Below are 16,819 nucleotides of genomic sequence, written 5' to 3' on the forward strand. Positions count from 1 at the left end.
CTGGGTCCAAACAGCACAGCCATATCCAGCAGGTACAGGGCACACGTTGGGAGGATCAGGTTCAGAACATACAGAATGGGTCGTCTCTCCATGGAAATCTGCAAAAGAAGATGGGCAAAATTTAAGTAAGCAAAAGATAATGCACTGGGTTGGGTGGACGCTGATCTTCATGGTATAAGGCCTGGGATATCTCTGTCAGCTCAACGCAGAGATAAACCTTTCCCCCTGCCCTCTAGAAAGGCCCTTGGAGTTGCTTCAACACTTGCTCTGTTTCTGTGTTGCAGCCTGAAAGAAATATGTCTGTGTTGTTGGCTCCTTCCTCTTCCTCCTTGGCAAGGTAGGACAGCAGACTCTGCCACCCACTAGCTGCCACCACTTTTTTTTTTTTTTGTCTGGATGTTTTGATCCAGAGTTAAAGGTTTGAGATATCTGACTGTCGGGGCACAAATGGAGCGTAGAGCAGCCAGTGGGTCTGAGAGGTTCTGGACACCTCAGCTTCGCAGCATGGGGGCAGCAAGCTGGACGCATCCTGGATTTACCGCGTGGCAGAGCCCTGAATTCTCTAGGCATCATTTCTAAGTGTGGCTCTAAAGTACATGTGCTCTCAACTGTCTGATCCCTTTTCAGGTACCTGCTGGTGAGATTTGGGCATGATAATATAGGGCAGCAAGCCTTGTTGGTGAGCCTCGTTTAGGGAAAGGCAATTAGGACCCTCATCCAATGAGCTCTGCCAGGATGGGAGCAAGGAACAGACTCAGTTGTGTGCCTCTGGTGGGACTCAGCTGGGTCTGGCTGGGGTTGTTAGCTTGGCCTCTGTGATGGCAGCAGGGAGCAGCCCTGGGATGGCTTTGAGGTCCAGGCAGAGAAAATCTCATTTTTTCAGTCACAAAACTAATCAGGTGTTTCAGACTTACAAAACTCTCTGTGGATGTTACTTGTTACAATGGACAAAATGTCCCTTGCGTTTAAAAAAAATCAACTGCTTTCATCTTCGGGCAATGTTTTCTCGTGTTTTTTTTTTTTTTTTTTTTTTTTTTTTTTCCAAATCAGTGCAATATAACATGAAAGTACTGCTGTACCATATAGGTCACCACAGAGAATTGTGAATCATCCATCTCTTCTACATATTCGATGGTGCTCAGGTTGGTAAACTTCCATTCTCCGTCAGTTAGGAAGTAAGTCTGGCTGCTTTTCTTCATCTCAGCTGGTGTCCGTCTCAGCGTCATGACAAGGTCCGTTACTGCTTGGGCAGATGGGAGAGAAGGAGAGATGTTGCAGCAGTTCAGAGTTCTATCAGAGGTCAGTTATTTCCTCTCCCTTTTCCCTCCCAACCAGAGGTGTGTGTAGATGGGGAAAGGCAATGGTTCTTGCACTGCTGGGGTTCATTTCACAGCTTATCAGAGAAATTTAAAAGGACTCCAGTGAAGGCACTTGACCGGGACCTCTAGGGCTGTGGATCAGAGGGAGTCCCTGGTGAATTAAGACAGTTATCCTTTGTGAATGGGAGCTGGAGGTTTCCATGTCACCTCAGCTTGTTTTTCAGCCCTTCTTGGTGGGAGTAACTCTGATGGGCAGATTTGGCTCCCTGAAATTCTGTCCTTAATTTCCTCTAGTTTTCATGGTTTTTGGGTATGTGTAAAGATCAGTGCTGTGAAGTCCTGTGTGATCAAGCACTCTTGTTGCAATAAGCCCATCTAGTCACTTGGTAAGGCGGACCAGTACCAGGAGGAAGACTTGCCAGGGCACAGCCTAGATGCTTCCAGCAACATCGCTGGGAGAGGTGCCAAAATGCCATGACTGTTCTAGCTCATTTGCCCTGGTGCTCCATGACCTCAACCTCCGTAACCAAACGCAAGCATGTGGTGCTGCCGAGGAACCGAGGTGGTAACCAAGGTTCATCTCATCTATGCTTCCTCCCACAAATACAGCCCCGTTGTGATAAAACGTAGCTTGCCACCATACCTGGATAGAGAAATGAAGCCAGGCTAATGTTGCACGTCTGGGTGTCAAACGGAAACTTGAGGATCTTCAAGCTGCACATGGTGGTAACCTGGAAGGTCAAGCTTGTGTTGAAGCTGCCATTGTGCGTGACATCCGAGTACTCCAGTTTGTTCGACTTCTGTTCGTTGACTCTGGAGGAATCAAGGGGTGAAGAGCATCATAGCTCCAAGGTGCTGCAACGCTCCTCAATCGGCAAAAGCTTGGGCTGTAAGCGTCCCGTTGGGGTTGCTCTGCGTGGTCACCCAGCCGCGACGTGTAGCAGGAGGGCAACGAGGGGAGGAGATGTGGGGCCTGGAGAAGGGCTGGTAAGTGCCTCTGCACTAAGGTTTGCAGTAGCTGAATCTGCACAGCTCACACGTGGGGCAGCTGCTTTGCTCCCCCTGCACCTCCTACGGAAACTCCTTGCTCTCCCCTTTCCTTCCCACTCTTGCCTGCGGCAAAGGCTCGTTGCTCGGCTCTCTGCTGCGCTGCAGGGCTTCCCCTTCCTCCCCCCCCACACCCAAAGGGTCAGCAGCTGCTCCCAACTCTCTGTCAGATCCAGAACAGTCTATTCTGCACCTTCTAAAAAAATGCTAAAGGTAATTTCATCCCACTACATTGCTGCTCTCTGCTTCCTCAGCTTTCGCTGTAGCCCATATGTGGCATTTCTGGAGATGTTACAGCATTACAGAGCCACAAAGTGCTGTGTCTAAACTGCGGTCCCTGTTATTGCGAGTTAGAGTTAGCTCATGGGAATAGCCTTTAATCAAATAAATTTGTCCTGTTTCCTGCAATACCATAAAAAGTTTTCACCCATTGCGTTTCTCTTAAGCCAGCAGATAAAAATGAAATGCGAACCTACACTTCTAAAATGAAGACTGGGGGGGCCCAGTACGTATCCAGTGGCAGGACAACTTTGGAAATGTTACAGAAATCCTGCGGGTCCCAGGTCACTAAAGTGTTCATCCACTCCTGGGGGAAGAAATTGCAGGAGAGAAGTGAGGGCTGGGCTCAGCACCAGCAATCATGCTGGTTGTCACAGGACAGAAATGGTTTCAAAGAACCTACCAAGTTCAACACGAAGTAAAAACTGACAGTCTGGAGCTTTTCAACCTAAAGAAAAGAAACAACATGCAAGATATTTAGCTGATTTCCTTAGGTAAACGCGATGCAGAGCTCAGAAGCTGTCACTGCTCAGTGGACAGCACAGATTGTAGAAACGGCTCAGGAGGAGAGCTGGAGATCTTGGTGCTACGACTGAGCAGGAAAATGGGAGCATAAGAACCAAGAGTTTGAAAACAATAAATGGTCATTAACATTGACATGCCAGTGCCCTGCAATCCTGTCCAAATTGCTCAGTTAAGGCTTGGTTTATGGCTATTTCTGGGACCCAGAGGGACTCAATATGCTTGTTTCTAGAGCCTGGTATAAAATGGGCTGCTTGTCTGGGCCTGCTTCAAAGCTTTTTTCTAGAAATAGATGGAGTGAAATATTCTAGCCCCTCCAAAAATGCTTGCGAACAGCAGAAGGCTGATGAGAAAATGGTAGGGGCTGATTCTCACACCCGCGGCCTCGCATGACTTGGCCCCTCTAGGAAAACCAGCAGCTCCATCCAATCTAGCAACTGCACAGAGCTTTCTCTTATAAAGACTCAACAGCGGTTCTTGCTTCCTTACCACAGAGAGAATAGCTATCAGCATAAAATCCACCTTCACTTCCAGAGGCTCCTTCCAGTTTCTCTTTGGCAGCACATGTGTATTCAACTTGTCAGAAGAGGAAACGTTCAGGTGCTTAATTACATCGTAGTACGTACAAACATACTTGGGGGCAGCCCCTGCTAAAATAAAATCCACCTAGTCAGAAAAGGACTAGCCTGTGGGAGAGACATGTATTAACAAGGAAAGGGTATGGAGCTGTGGATATGAAAACAATCATAAGCAGAGGAAAATCCCATTTCACTTAGGCAAGAACAGAATTTGGCAAAGTTTTTTCTAATGCGCTTACCTGTCCCAAGAGAAAGGGTGAGGATAGCTATAAAAGCTCGCTGCATCTTCTTCTGCTTCTGAATAAGGGTGTAAGCGGTACTGTGCATCTTATAAACAGTTTCTAAGATGCGTCATTTATTACATAGATGGTTATTTGATATTTATTAATGAAGGATGGCAATTTTGCAAACAAAAGCTAGATTTTTTAATGTATTTATTTTCACTGGAAAAAGAATTTGCTAATGGTTTGATGCACTCAGCTGGCTCTTGGGAGCAGCCTTTTGTTGTGGTAAGGTAAAAATAATGTCATTAAAAAACTTACAAGAATTTGAGGGAGAGGAAAAGGAAGCACTCAGCTCCACGAAGAAAAAGCCATGAGCCGGAGCCACGCAAGAGCAAATCTTGTCTCGTTTATATGGCTGAGAGGGCTGCAGCGGCATGCTGGGCTCCTGGGGAGGCAGAGGAGAGGCCAGTTTCCTTCCAGGTGCTTAAAGTGGTGGTTCCCTTAGGAGGGAATGGCTCCAACTCATGTGTACTTGGACAGTCTCATGCTGGTGGGACACTGTAGCTGGCACTTAAGCGTTGTGTCTGAGATAGGAGGTGGAGGGATGGGGGGAGCTTATGGGTCGGGGGAAAGGAGGGGATGACCTGTGTGATGGGGCTAGAGGGCTGTGTTTGTGGTAGGAGCTGGTGGGTGGCAGCGTTGCTGGAGGTGGGACAACGGTGACCCCGCAGAGTGGTGCTCGAGGCGGGTTGGCCTCCAGAAGTCCCTTATGTTTGCCAGCAGCTGGTGAGACGTGTGTGGACTGGGCTGTGATTCTGTGGATTTGCCCCATTGCCCTTTGAACCTCAGTAAATTTTTGGTATCTGCAGCAAGGTCCTCGACTGTACCGCACACACATGTCCCTCCCGTTGCAGTGTGCCCTGGGGTGTTTTCAGCAGCTTTCCATCCCCCAGCCCCCAAGCAATGAGAAACAGGGCACAGGCATTCCCTGTTCTCCTTCTCCATGTTGCCCTGGTCTTGTCCGTCACCCCTCTCTGCGGGGGACCCCCAACCCTCCCCAGCTTCCACCGTCTGACTTGCAGATCCCTCCTGGCTTCACGCTGCTATGCACACACTGCTGCCCAGGAGTGGAGGCTCTCTGATAGCTGTGGGTTCACCCTGAAAATATAAACCCAGACCGGCAGCCCCCACACCGCAGCTGTGGCTTTGGGAGAAGAGCAGCCAAGAACAGAGGAGAGGGGGACGTTGAATTTGGCTGGTGCTTGTGGGGCAGGGCAAGGAGATGGGATGACCTGGATGCTCAGGGGGAGCTCTCCCTGCAGAGCACCCACCCTCCTTCTGCCTCTGCCCCTGCAAAGCACCTGATCCCTGGTTGCCCTGGGTCCAGCAATTGCAGCCGGCAAGGCTCATGCTTGATTTCCCCACAGCTGCCCATCTGCAGCAATGGCCAGTCCTTCCCCGGCCACATCTTCCCAGATTCCCACTTTGCACCCCACCGTGGCCCCAGCGAGCCGGGTGCTGCAGCGCTGGTGCCTCGGCAGAGCAGCCGGTGTCTGGGGGAGCGGGGATGGGACTGGGGACCTGTGACGGGGCTGGGGACCTGGGATGGGAGTGAGGAGCAGGGACAGGGCTGGGGTCTCTGCTGGGGGGCAAATCCAGACAGGTGCAAGTGATGCTGCGATTCAGCAGCATCTGCAGAAGATGCAGCATAAGTGACCGCGTGGCCTAATGGATAAGGCGTCTGACTTCGGATCAGAAGATTGAGGGTTCGAGTCCCTTCGTGGTCGGCTGGCTTTTTCTTTTCCTTTTTTTTTTTTTCTTTCTTTTTTTTTTAAACGCTCCCCTCCCCCTCCCTTTGCGCTTCGTACATCTTCCCCTCTGAGGGCAGGTTTCCCCATGGTTTCCCTTTTCAGGGAGCCCGAAGTGATTATAGGCTGTTTCCAAGTCTTTGTTCCTGCAAGAGAAATAGTGTCACCGTGCCCGGGGCTGGGGACGAGGAGGAGGGCTGGCGCTCAGCGGGGGCTCTGGGGAGGAGATGGCAGGAGGTAGGAAGCTCTGTGTGTGCGTGTGTGTGTGTGTGTGTGTGCTTGAATGTGTGTGCGTGCGTGTGTGTTTTTACGTGTTTTTGTGTGTTTTTGGTGTCCCCGCAGCATGCTGCTCTCACACTGCTGCTATTCAGAAGGACCCTGGGTTTGGGGGCCGTTTCCCATCAGTGCAAAAACACACCCTATGCAGCCCCAGTGGCCTAATGGATAAGGCACTGGCCTCCTAAGCCAGGGATTGTGGGTTCGAGTCCCATCTGGGGTGGCGGTCCCTTTTGCGTGTGCCCTTTCCTCCCCGCACTCGCTCGCCTTGTTTTAGTGCCGCAGACCTCAGCGCTCCGAGGCTCGTTCGCACCTGGCAGCGTTGGCTGTGCTGTTCGGTCGCTCATCGGGAAGGAATCGCTAATCCCTAAGGGCAGATGAAACCGAGGAGCCTAACGCAGGTGAGGGCCCCGAAATGCGCCTTGAGGCCAGCACAAAGCCAAGGTGCTGGCGAGGCCGATTTGAGCAGAGCTGCTTACAGGAGGCTGTTGCTGAGTAAATGCTGCTCCCACGTATGGTTTTAGAGGTGTTCATGAAAGGCTGATTTTTCAGAGCAGGGAGCGTGCAGCTCGCTGGCTCTGCGCCGCCTGCTCGGACACGGGGACCTTTCAGGGTGTCCCGGCAAGCGCGTGACCGCCGGGCGCTCAGCGGTCCTCGTCCAGCCTTGGCCGGGCCGGGGTGGGTCAGGGCTGAGCCGGGAAATGCAGCTGCATTTCTACCCCCTCCACACGCTCCCGTCCCATTAGCCGTAATGCTGCTCGCTCGCTGCCCCGCAGCAAAGAGAAAAAAAATTAAAGCTTTATCCTGCGGTTGACTTGCTCGCTGGGGGCTCGCGCGCCTCTTCCCGGAGCAGCCCGACGCTGCCGGTAAGGACGGCTCTGCCCCCCCGCCGGGAACCGCGGCGCCGTGCGGGGCTGTGCCGTTTGGCCGCCCGCGTGGCCCTGAGCGCCTCCGCGTTAGAGAGCTGCTGGGAGGGTCTGGGCCGCCCGTGCTAATGGGTCTTAAAAGGTAGCTGCGGTCAGGGTGCTATTAGGCTAGCGAAAGCTAAAGTGAACTTTCTTTCTAAGTAGTTTTTTTCTCTTTGCTCTTGTAGGTATGGGAGGAAACGACCCTCCCGCTGCCCGGGAAGCGGCAGGGCCAGGGCGCACAAAAGGGGAAGGAGGAAGGTGGGATTATTATTATTATTTTCTTTTTTTGGTATTCCTCATAAGTTTGGATGAGTCTTGGGGCTTTTTTTGGAGGATCTCTTGGCTTCCCCTGTGCAGCACTTTCTCTGCATGTCCTGGAGAAGCTGTTGCACCTGCTGGGATGTCCCCGCTGCAGCGGCACAAGGGGCTGGGGGTGGTTCACAGCACGGCGTCGCAGGTGCAACGCTGAGCAACCCGTTGTGGGAGCCGCGATGCCGTGCAACCCATTGCACATGGGAGCCGCAATGCTGTGCAACCGGTTGCGTGCAACCCCTCTCGTGCAGGAGCTGCTTTCCAGGCTGGCAAGGGGCGACCAGACTTCTTGCTCGGGTTACTGGAGGGAAGAAAACAACCTCCGGAAAGACAAGGCCTAACTCTGCAGTGTGGTGAGGCTTTACTTGGGGCTGCCGCGTCCCTGGCGACCAGCTGCAGCCGTCCCCCGCCCGTTTCTGTGGGCCCAGCATTAAAACGAGCCACCCAACCACGAAGGGACTCGAACCCTCAATCTTCTGATCCGAAGTCAGACGCCTTATCCATTAGGCCACGTGGTCACCCCTGCGCTGCTGACTCAGCGCTGCGCCGGCCACTACCCTCACCCCTTAATTAAACACAATTCCCTCACCGGTTAATTAAACACAATTACGCCTAGTTTAAATCCCCGAGATTTTCACGGGTTGGCGGCTGAGCAAGGCCAGCAGGAGCAGGACGGCTCAATGTCCCCGGCGCGTGGGAGCTGCTTTCGGGCCCTGGTGTCTCCTCACCGCTTCCCTGCGCGGTTGTCGCTCGGCAAAGGTGCCGTCGCCGTCGGGGCGGCCCACGAACAAGGACGTTCCTGGGATAACACAGCTGCCAGACGCTGGGGAACGACGCGACGGGTGCAGCTGAGGTGACTCAGCGGGGGACGCTGAGCGCGGGGGGCGCGCAGGGACCAGCTGATGGGGCCGGCGGGACCCCCAGCTCGCGTGCCGCTGTCCCCGCAGCGGGGGCACAGGGGACCACGTGGCCTAATGGATAAGGCGTCTGACTTCGGATCAGAAGATTGAGGGTTCGAGTCCCTTCGTGGTTGTTTTAAACCCCAGCGGACTCTCGGGCGTTATTTCACTGCCGCCTGCCAGGCGCTGGGGTGACAATGACACCCCCAGGGGTGAGAAAACACCCCCCGGCTGAGTGGGGCAAAACATGGGGAAGATCTGCTTCGCTCCCTGCAGGGAAGCGGCTTGGGATTCAAGCCCCCCCCCCCCCGGGGGGGAATTTGTGTCTCCTCTTTGCACCCCTGGGCAGGGGCAGCAGCCGCAAAATTGCGTCGGTCGAACGTCCCCGGGGGAGGCGGGAGGCGAACCGCTGATCTCCCGCCTCGCGGGCGGGCGCCCTACCCGCTGCGCCACGCGGCCTGCGGCTGGGGGCGGAGCGCGGCGGCCGCGGGGGCGGATAAAAGCGCGGCGGCGGGGCGGGCGGACTGGTGAGCTGCGCGGCCGCGGTGGGCGGACAACGGGGGAAACAGCCGCTCCGGGGCAGCAGAAAACGTCTGTCACCCCAGGTGGGACTCGAACCCACAATCCCTGGCTTAGGAGGCCAGTGCCTTATCCATTAGGCCACTGGGGCCGGGCACGGAGCGTTCTTGTGCCGGGTCCCTCGCACGGCGGCCCCGGCGCTTTATCCCGTGTGCAGAGGTCGGGGGGGGGGGGGGTGGCGCCGGCAGCAAAACGCCACCGCTCCCGCTAAGAGCAGGGGCGACCAGGGCGGTTTCTAGCATCAAAAAGCGCCGCTTGATGGGGGCTCGAACCTGGCATTCCCACGCCGCGGCCTGGCGCCCTGCCCGCTGCGCCACACGGCCGGTGTCCTGGGCTGGGCCGGGCCGCGACGCCCCCAGCGCCTCTGCTCGCCGCCCCCAGCTCGCCTCGGCCGTGCAAGGCGCACGGAGCGCTGCGGGGGGAGCAGGGCCACGGCTCCCTCGGGCGTTTTTACTAGGCGGTCAAGTGAGAAAAGGAGCGTTTCGGGGGGAGGAAGGTGCTGCCTCTTGCTTTGTGCTGGTGGCGAAAGGGAGGTGTGCGTGGCTGGTGCCCAGCCCCAGCAGTCCTCCATGGGGGAGAGGGGAAATAGCCCTCCTTGTGTTTCCATTTGGCTATCAGAGAGTTAAGTGACAGTGCCAGAAATAGCTTTTTATGGAGCCCCAGTGGCCTAATGGATAAGGCACTGGCCTCCTAAGCCAGGGATTGTGGGTTCGAGTCCCATCTGGGGTGACTCTTTTCTTTGGGGGATTCAAAGCAGTTCTCCCATGCAGTTCATCCCCAGCACTTGACCCCCACCCGGTGCCTGGCTTGTGGGGTAAAATGCTGAGATTATGGGAAACTTGTCCTTCCAGCTGGGTGGCCCATGCTGGGGAACAGCATCGCTTTCCCTGATGTGCGGAAAATACCTGCTGATCCTTTTCCTTTTCCAGGTCGCTAGGAGGGAAGGAGGGAAGGGCTCGGCGTGCATTATCCGTCACTGCAGCGCGGGGGCTGCAGGCCTGGTGGAGGCCCCCAGCCCCTAGTGCACGGCTCTGGCAGGCTGCGGGGGCTGGTCTGCATGAGAAGTGCATTTCCAGGTGGGTCAAATTGGAAACATTCAGTTCCTCCAAAAGTACGCTGGATTTTCAACCCCTAAAATCCCAGTGAGTTTCTTGCTGTGACTTAAAGGCTTTAAGTCACAGCTGGTTTCACATTTTCACTCTCCCCCTCTCCCTTTTTTTTTTGGATGCAAATTCCAGTGTCCTTCACTGGCTGGAAGCAGGGACAGGGTTTTCCTAGAGGGAAGTTAGGAGGCATCAGGAGTAGCAGGATGTGCATTCCTGCACCAGCCCATTTTGGGGGTGATGCGGGACTGAGCCCACTACTTCTTGCAGCTGTAAATCCTGACCTTGGTGTGAGGGGAAAACCTCAAGCTCCCTTCTTCCACAGGGGACCAGGCACCTGATTACACCCTGAGAAAGCTCAACTCAAGGAATCAGTGCAGGCAGCCCTTATTTGTTCTTATTTAAAGCAGTTATAGATTTTCTCCACCCCAGGTGGGACTCGAACCCACAATCCCTGGCTTAGAAGGCCAGTGCCTTATCCATTAGGCCACTGGGGCACTCTGGTGAAATGAAAAAACATCTAATTTCAGAAACTTTGTATGAGACTTCCCCAATGAAATGCTCTGGTATTGGTGAAATCTTGTCTATTGTCAACCGGACGCTGTATACTACTACTTTGTTCCATTTAAATAGGGCTCACTAATGAGGGGCTCTTGAAGCTTGCAAGACTTAGTCTAGAGGTTTTATGGTGCTCCATCTCAAGGGCTGGAAACCTCCTATACTTACAGGATGGTCTCTGTCTTCAAGCTTGCTAACAGATCTGGCTGCATAATTGCCTCCAGCAACATTCCTGCCATGGCTTTACATTCATTTAGTGAAATGACACATCACTTTTGCTAGGAAAAGTTGACTTACTAAAATGTAAGAAAACTGCTTGAAGTAGTGAATAGTAAATTTGCTGCTTGGATATGTGGTTAGACTGTTTTTACCCTTCCCCTTTTTCCTGTGAATCTAATGCCTTCCGTTTGTTCAGGAGCAGAGGGTGCTCTCATAGGAAATAACAAGTCAGATGAAGGAGAGAAAACTTAAAACAAGCTGGCTGACCAACTTGAATATTTGGTTTCTCTCAAACATGAACAATAACTTTTCTGCAAAATAACTATTGAGCAGGCTGTTAGTGTATCATTAGGTTCAAAAAGATGTTGAATATTTTTATTTACATTTTTAGACCGGCTTTATTTAGCGTAACTCATAGGTTGAGTATCATCTGTTGTTGCCAACATTGTATCTTTCAAAAGATGGTATGCCAAGGACTTCTGTCTCTGCAATTCTCAGTCAAAGTCTGCCCTCCTGCTCTGTTTTATATTTGAGTGTATCTTTTTCTGTCGCAGTCGTTCACGGTTCATTTTTTCCACCCTACAACAAAATGAAAAGATTCTTTAGTGTGCATAGAAAACCTTCAAGTGTCCAACTGTTTGTGAAGACAGCTATAATATAGATGCAATGGGCAGAAAAATGTCCATAGACAGAGTAATGCAGTCCCTGCTCTTGGGATGTTATCTAAGAAAACAGTTAATGTAGATCTACAGTCAGATGTAAACAAATCTTTCTTCATCTTCCCTCAGTAAAAATTAAATGACATCATCGCCCACTGAGATTTTCCACTTTTTATAAGAGCATCAGGAAAGGTTCTGTGGAAGATGGATAAAAAGATTCAACGGACCACTGATTTGTGTGTGTATGTGTGTGGCTTTTGTTGGTTTTTCTTTGGGGGGGCAGGGAGGGAAGCAGACCAAATAGATGAACAGCCAGTACCAAATCACATTAAAATGCTTCCTGATGGAATGAACAGCTTTTGTCCATGCTGCACTATTTTAACCAAAAGACCCTATTGCTGCATTTGTAGAGCTGCTCCTAGAATGACAGTAAGCCTTTTCCCCCCGATGAAGCTGATCATTTAGGCAGGCTGCAAACTAAATCATGTAACATGATAATCTGAATCCCTCTGAAATCAAAGGCTGTTTCAGTTAAAGATACCTGGCTATGAGCTGCTGGGCAGTCTCCTTAGACACCACCTTAGGTTTCTCAGTAGCTTCTGTAACCATGACTTTGATTTTTTCTAAACAAATCGCCAAATTCTTCATTTGGTAGCGACTCTCTTCAGAGTTCACAATCAGCTCACCAGCTCGGTTTATCTTATTTCTGTGCTAAAAAAGGAAAAACATGAGGTGATCGCCAAAACCTACTTATGCTTGTCACATTCAGGCTAAAAGTGTGACATTTAAACAATGGCTGGAGGAAAAAGGGTAGTTACCATCAGTGCCATTTTTTGTCTCACATCTTCTGGAATCCAGTCTGCTGAGGCCAGGTGGAACCTAACTTCTGCCTTTGTATTCACTGGGCGGGGGGAAAAAGACTTTCTTATTTCAACACATTGGCTCATACTGCTAAGTTTTATGAGTTAATTGAATCTCTTCACAGCTGGCTTTGAACATACAATGATTCCGACATCAATTTCCTGATGAATCACAATTTCTCTTGCTACATTTTTACATACCACTCTAAAAGAGAAGCTCAATTTTTATGGAGACCTTGCATGGTATTTGCCTTTCTAGACACTGAGACTTACTGCTATTGCTCATCACTGACTGACTTATCTTTAACAGCAACAGCAGAAGAGAAAGTATTTCTAGTTTCCTTATTTGAATCAAGCTGAAGGTTTATTGTATGGGAAAGAGTTTAAGAATCCAATTGGCATGTTGTATGTTTCTTGATTAATGAAAAATTACGGTGAACTGATGGTGTTTCAAGTGACAAGTTTAGCAACAATGTCTGCATTAAGAGTGTTTTTGGGAGAACAGTATCAAATATGCTTCCACTGGTCTTGGGCATTGAGTCCTTTAAAGTTGTGCTAAAATGTTTTAAGGAACATGAGGGTAATGATGATAATGAAAAACTAACAACAGGCACAAAAGTGCTCTTCAATTCAAAACAAACAACTTTTACACTTGCAAAAAGATTGGGATTTTTCCTTAAAAGTCAGAGAACATCTTTCATACCTTTATTAACATTCTGGCCACCAGGACCACTGCTCCGGCAGTAGGATATAGTCAGTCGATCTGAAAAACGAGAATAACCACGTGCTGACCTGGAGAAACAACCCTACAGTTGTTTTTTACAGAGAAAAAAGCTGAGAAAAGAGGTGATGCAAAGTGTTGGGTGCAAGACTGAAGGAAGCCTGTTTGCATTTTAATTACCCTTTAGCCCTGTTTCCTTTATCAATCCCGTTTTGCCTGTCCTCGTAAAGACGCTCCAGGGCTCTTAAAGCTTGTGCCAGAGCGCACAGCACGGTCGTGGATCTTTGCACCATCCCCCTACACGCCTCCTTCGTGCACGATAAACATTTTGGGTTAAATCTTTACTTGAGTAAGTTCCCAGTGTCTGGGGTAGCTCCTTGCTAAGAGGTTGCCGTTAAGCTTTGGGCAGTTTCCCGGGGGTAACCGTGCTCTTCAGCTATCTCGCGGCCTGGCCCACCTCCGGGCAGGTAACCTGGGACGAATCCCAGCCGCGGGCGCCCGGGGCCGGATCCGCTTCACGCGTGAGACTCACCCATGGGAATGTCGAGGGCCGCCGGCTCGGTCTTGTCCTAGGGAAGGCAGACGGCGCGTTAGGCCCGGAGCGAGGCCTGCGCAACGGCGCGGGAGGGAGGGGACAGGACAGGACGGCTGGAGCCCCCCGGGGCACCGGGAGTGGCGCTGAGGCCTTGGGGGGCCACAAAGCCCCCGGCCTGGTGTCCTGCCTCAGTGCCATCAGCCTCTGTGCCCCGCCCTCCCCGTGCTGGCCCCGCCCTCCCCGTGCTGGCCCCGCCCCTGGGGTAAGCCCCGCCCCCGCACTCAGGCCACGCCCCTCTGCATTGAGCCCCGCCCTGAGCTCGCTCCCACGACCCGCCCTTGCTAAGCCCCGCCCATCCCGTGCTGAGCCCCGCCCCTCGCGGCGAGCTCCCACCCTGCCCGCCCGTGCTGCCCCCGCTTCCCGAGCCGGCCCCGCCCCCCGCGCTACGCCCCGCCCACCCATGATAACCCCGCCCCCTCGCTCATCTCTCCCCCCCACCCCGCCGCCACTCACTCCCGCCCCGCCGGCGTCGGCGCCCTGCCGCGGCGGGTACAGCTTGTCCAGGCTGTAGGCGCTCCGGAACTCGGCCCCGGCGGCGGCCCGCTGCGAGAGCCCCGCGGCGAGCGGCCGCGGCCGGCACAAGACCCGCAGCATGCGCGCCGCCATCTTGGCTCCCAGGGTGCACCGCCGCGGCGGCGTCCCCTCGGCAACAGAAGCCGCGCGCGCTGCGTTCCGGGCTGCGGCCGGCGGAGAGCGGGGCTCGGGGAGGGCCGTGGGGAGCCGCCGGTTCGGGGCGGCGGGGGCCGGGGGGTGGGTGGGTGCGAGGGGCCGGCGGGGGCTCTCATACACCGTCCGGGCCTTCACCCGCTGCGTGGTTGCGGGTAACAACGAGGCTAGGTCTGGTGTTTCGTGCAAACTTCATCACCCCTGCGCCTGGGGTGCTCCAGCTTCCAGATTTTTCTCTGCTCACCAGTCCTGTTTTTTTATTCGTTTTTCAGCGCCGGCTGACATTGCGGCCCGTACGCGTGTTTCCGGGCCCAGGGCTGTCGGCGCCGCGGAGGGGGCTGCTGGGCAGTAAGGAGCTTGCGGAAATCCTTGGGCTCTTAGCTGCCATCGCAGCTGTCGCGTTGGAAGGGTTTGCGTTTGAGGTGGGCAGGAGCTGCTATTTCTGGCGTCGGGGAACTCACGGAGCAGCGATGGGGATGTCGTTAGCTCTGGTGATTGGCAGGAGCTGACGAGCTCTTGTTTGAAGCTGTGGGTGAAGACAAAAGGGGTGTTTCCAAGCTGCTGGGAAGGCAGTGCAGCATGGGGGGATCCGAGCTGGGCCCCATCTGGATAATCGGTGCAAAACCAGGGAACTTAGTGCCCAGGAGAGGAGCAAGTGCTGAATGCTGGAGGTCAGCCTGCCCTGACCGACACTGCGCAGTGCTTCGCTCTAATCTAACCTCTGTGGTTTTGCACCGCAGGCCTTTAGGAAGAGAAGATCCTGGGGTTCTTCTGCTTTACTTCCCCCGTCCAAGCTCAGCTGAAAACTAAATGCTTTAAGAGAGAAGCTAAAATTGTCAGAGACAAGTCATGCCATCTGGTGACCTTAATTTCCATCAGTGAGCAGGTAAACGTTTGTTATTTGTAGCCAGAGGGATGGGTAAAATATCCAAGATGACTCATTTTACCAACTGTTGTTAAACATGTCAGCGTTACTGTTGTGCCGGTAACACATGCCAAGAAAGGTGTCATTTTGCAGGGCACCGTGAGGCTGGGAAAGGAGCTCAAAGGTGACACAGTCAAAGTCAGGCCCACGTAAAAGGACACTTCTGGGTTTGATCCATTCCCACACTGCACAGGCTGATGCAGGTGTCCAAAGAGCATTTGTAAAAAGCGAAATGATCTCTGCTTGGACCGCATCGAATACGGAGCTTTCCCTGGGAAGGCAGGGCTTGGGATGGCAAGGCCTTACTTCAATGACCCAAAGAGAGCCAAGGTTTTCGATTTGAAGAATGAACTGCCCCAAAGCAAACTCATCCCAGTTGGTGACGTCAGTCACTGGCGAGCAAGAGGAATAGTAAGCTGTCCCTAAAACATGATGCAAAGGCTGATGTGTCCAAGGAACCTTTCACTCGTTGACTGAGTGAGGGCACAAGCCAGGAAGGTAGGAGCAAGTTTGGACTTTGGGGGACCTCCCTGGAGGGCCTTGCTCCTGTAAGATGAGGGAAGAGAGCTGAATCAGTAAATGGGTATTCTTCCCTGGGAGAATTCAAGCTCTATATAGCCTTTGAGTTCATGGTTCAAGAGGTCCATCCCTGTTTCTAATCATGTGTGCTTTTCTGAAGGGGTATTTAAACCGGTATTAAATTAAAATGCCAGATTAGAGCTGGTGGAAATGCACTTGGGTAAATGTCCTCTTTCCAATTCAGCATAAAACTGAATTCTTGACAAGCTGTGTCCCTTATCACTCCCAGTGGTGTGATCTGAATAGGGACACAGTTTTTTCCAGTTTCTGAAATTAGGCATCATTTCCTGCTATAGAGTGGTTTTTTTCATCCATTTGAATTTGATACAACACTGTTCTCTTTCTGTCCTGAATCACTGGTGTGTGCTATTAAACAGGTGTTGCTTTCTATTAGACCAGTTTCTGTGTTAAGCAGAGTGGTCGTTTAATACTCTCTTCTTACCTCTGAATGGAGTAGGGCAGTTTTACGTGGTATTTTCAAAGCACATTGAAAAATTCAGATAGAAGGTAGGATAAAGGGACAGAAGGCACTTATTTTCTCCTCCTTTAATCACTGAAATTCTCACTTAAGAAAAATCAAGGGACTGTGAATCACACAGTCATTGGGAACATATTTATATGGCCACTAATATTTTTGGATGCAGAAAAAATGCCCTCAGCACTTTGCTGAAAAAACTGCTGATATATTGCAGCTGTTCCTTTGTTAAACCAAATACTGTTACTTGCATCAGTCATTTTTTGATGTGTGGCTTTCAAGAAAGACCAAAACAAAAATAGCATTTGAATTGCAAGCTTAGAAATTGTGTGGTTTTATACAGACTTCAGAGCTGACAAAGGAACTTTTTTTTTTCATGTGGCAAATATTTGTAGTCCAAATGCATAAAATGTATGTTATGTAAATAATGTAGCGATATAGTTTGCTATATTCTCTGTGCTTTCTACAAAGGAGCCTGAAGCATTTTCTTGACCTAAATCATACACGAAAATCAAAGACATAACTCTCCTGCTGTTCCCAAAAGTACAAGGAGCTGCAAAGAAAGCCTCAGCTTTGAGAATACTGGTGTTCCTTTTTATTGAAGAAGAGAATAAAGCATTTTTAAATATATTTAGTCTGATGTGCACTTAACTGTGATGTTGATTCATGCACTGGTGTTTAAAACAGAAAGTGAAGGTGATCCTCTTC

General features: G+C 51.9%; 1 protein-coding gene, 3 long non-coding RNA genes and 7 other non-coding genes across 12 annotated transcripts; 7 read left to right on the plus strand and 4 right to left on the minus strand.

Moving 5' to 3' along the window:
* The first annotated feature begins 1,024 nt into the window (after positions 1-1,024).
* On the plus strand, positions 1,025-3,301 carry LOC135330255 (uncharacterized). Its single transcript, XR_010392152.1, has 2 exons — positions 1,025-1,299; positions 1,929-3,301. It is a non-coding gene; the product is annotated as an uncharacterized LOC135330255 (long non-coding RNA).
* A 2,382-nt stretch (positions 3,302-5,683) lies between these two features.
* On the plus strand, positions 5,684-5,756 carry TRNAR-UCG (transfer RNA arginine (anticodon UCG)). Its single transcript has one exon. It is a non-coding gene; the product is annotated as a tRNA-Arg (tRNA).
* Positions 5,757-6,203: 447 nt separating this feature from the next.
* TRNAR-CCU (transfer RNA arginine (anticodon CCU)) lies at positions 6,204-6,276 on the plus strand. Its single transcript has one exon. It is a non-coding gene; the product is annotated as a tRNA-Arg (tRNA).
* A 1,442-nt stretch (positions 6,277-7,718) lies between these two features.
* On the minus strand, positions 7,719-7,791 carry TRNAR-UCG (transfer RNA arginine (anticodon UCG)). Its single transcript has one exon. It is a non-coding gene; the product is annotated as a tRNA-Arg (tRNA).
* A 442-nt stretch (positions 7,792-8,233) lies between these two features.
* On the plus strand, positions 8,234-8,306 carry TRNAR-UCG (transfer RNA arginine (anticodon UCG)). Its single transcript has one exon. It is a non-coding gene; the product is annotated as a tRNA-Arg (tRNA).
* Positions 8,307-8,769: 463 nt separating this feature from the next.
* Positions 8,770-8,842, minus strand: TRNAR-CCU (transfer RNA arginine (anticodon CCU)). Its single transcript has one exon. It is a non-coding gene; the product is annotated as a tRNA-Arg (tRNA).
* A 565-nt stretch (positions 8,843-9,407) lies between these two features.
* TRNAR-CCU (transfer RNA arginine (anticodon CCU)) lies at positions 9,408-9,480 on the plus strand. The gene has a single exon. It is a non-coding gene; the product is annotated as a tRNA-Arg (tRNA).
* Positions 9,481-9,489: 9 nt separating this feature from the next.
* Positions 9,490-11,523, plus strand: LOC135330257 (uncharacterized). The gene is made up of 2 exons (XR_010392153.1): positions 9,490-9,827; positions 11,420-11,523. It is a non-coding gene; the product is annotated as an uncharacterized LOC135330257 (long non-coding RNA).
* On the minus strand, positions 10,279-10,351 carry TRNAR-UCU (transfer RNA arginine (anticodon UCU)). The gene has a single exon. It is a non-coding gene; the product is annotated as a tRNA-Arg (tRNA).
* Positions 10,980-14,072, minus strand: MRPL58 (mitochondrial ribosomal protein L58). The gene is made up of 6 exons (XM_064522616.1): positions 13,920-14,072; positions 13,404-13,440; positions 12,854-12,913; positions 12,109-12,191; positions 11,832-12,001; positions 10,980-11,210 (listed from the first exon to the last, which is right to left on the minus strand). Exons 1-6 carry the CDS (start codon positions 14,070-14,072, stop codon positions 11,126-11,128), a joined length of 588 nt encoding a protein of 195 aa, XP_064378686.1. The 3' UTR covers positions 10,980-11,125.
* Positions 14,073-14,164: 92 nt separating this feature from the next.
* LOC112982589 (uncharacterized) lies at positions 14,165-16,741 on the plus strand. Of its 2 annotated transcripts, none has more exons than XR_003259008.2 (2): positions 14,165-15,018; positions 15,151-16,741. It is a non-coding gene; the product is annotated as an uncharacterized LOC112982589 (long non-coding RNA). The 2 variants fall into 2 exon arrangements; XR_003259007.2 differs by having other exon boundaries at positions 16,583-16,741.
* Positions 16,742-16,819: the final 78 nt, after the last annotated feature.

Source organism: Dromaius novaehollandiae, chromosome 18, assembly GCF_036370855.1.
Source record: "Dromaius novaehollandiae isolate bDroNov1 chromosome 18, bDroNov1.hap1, whole genome shotgun sequence".
NCBI lineage: Eukaryota > Metazoa > Chordata > Aves > Casuariiformes > Dromaiidae > Dromaius > Dromaius novaehollandiae.

Coding starts and splice junctions, on each gene's coding strand:
- MRPL58 (XM_064522616.1), bottom strand. CDS start 14,072: ATGGCGGCGCGCATGCTGCGGGTCTTGTGCCGGCCGCGGCCGCTCGCC. Junction 13,441..13,919: donor CCGACGCCGGCGGGGCGGGA/GTGAGTGGCGGC, acceptor TGCCTTCCCTAG/GACAAGACCGAGCCGGCGGC. Junction 11,211..11,831: donor GCCCAGCAGCTCATAGCCAG/GTATCTTTAACT, acceptor ATTTTGTTGTAG/GGTGGAAAAAATGAACCGTG.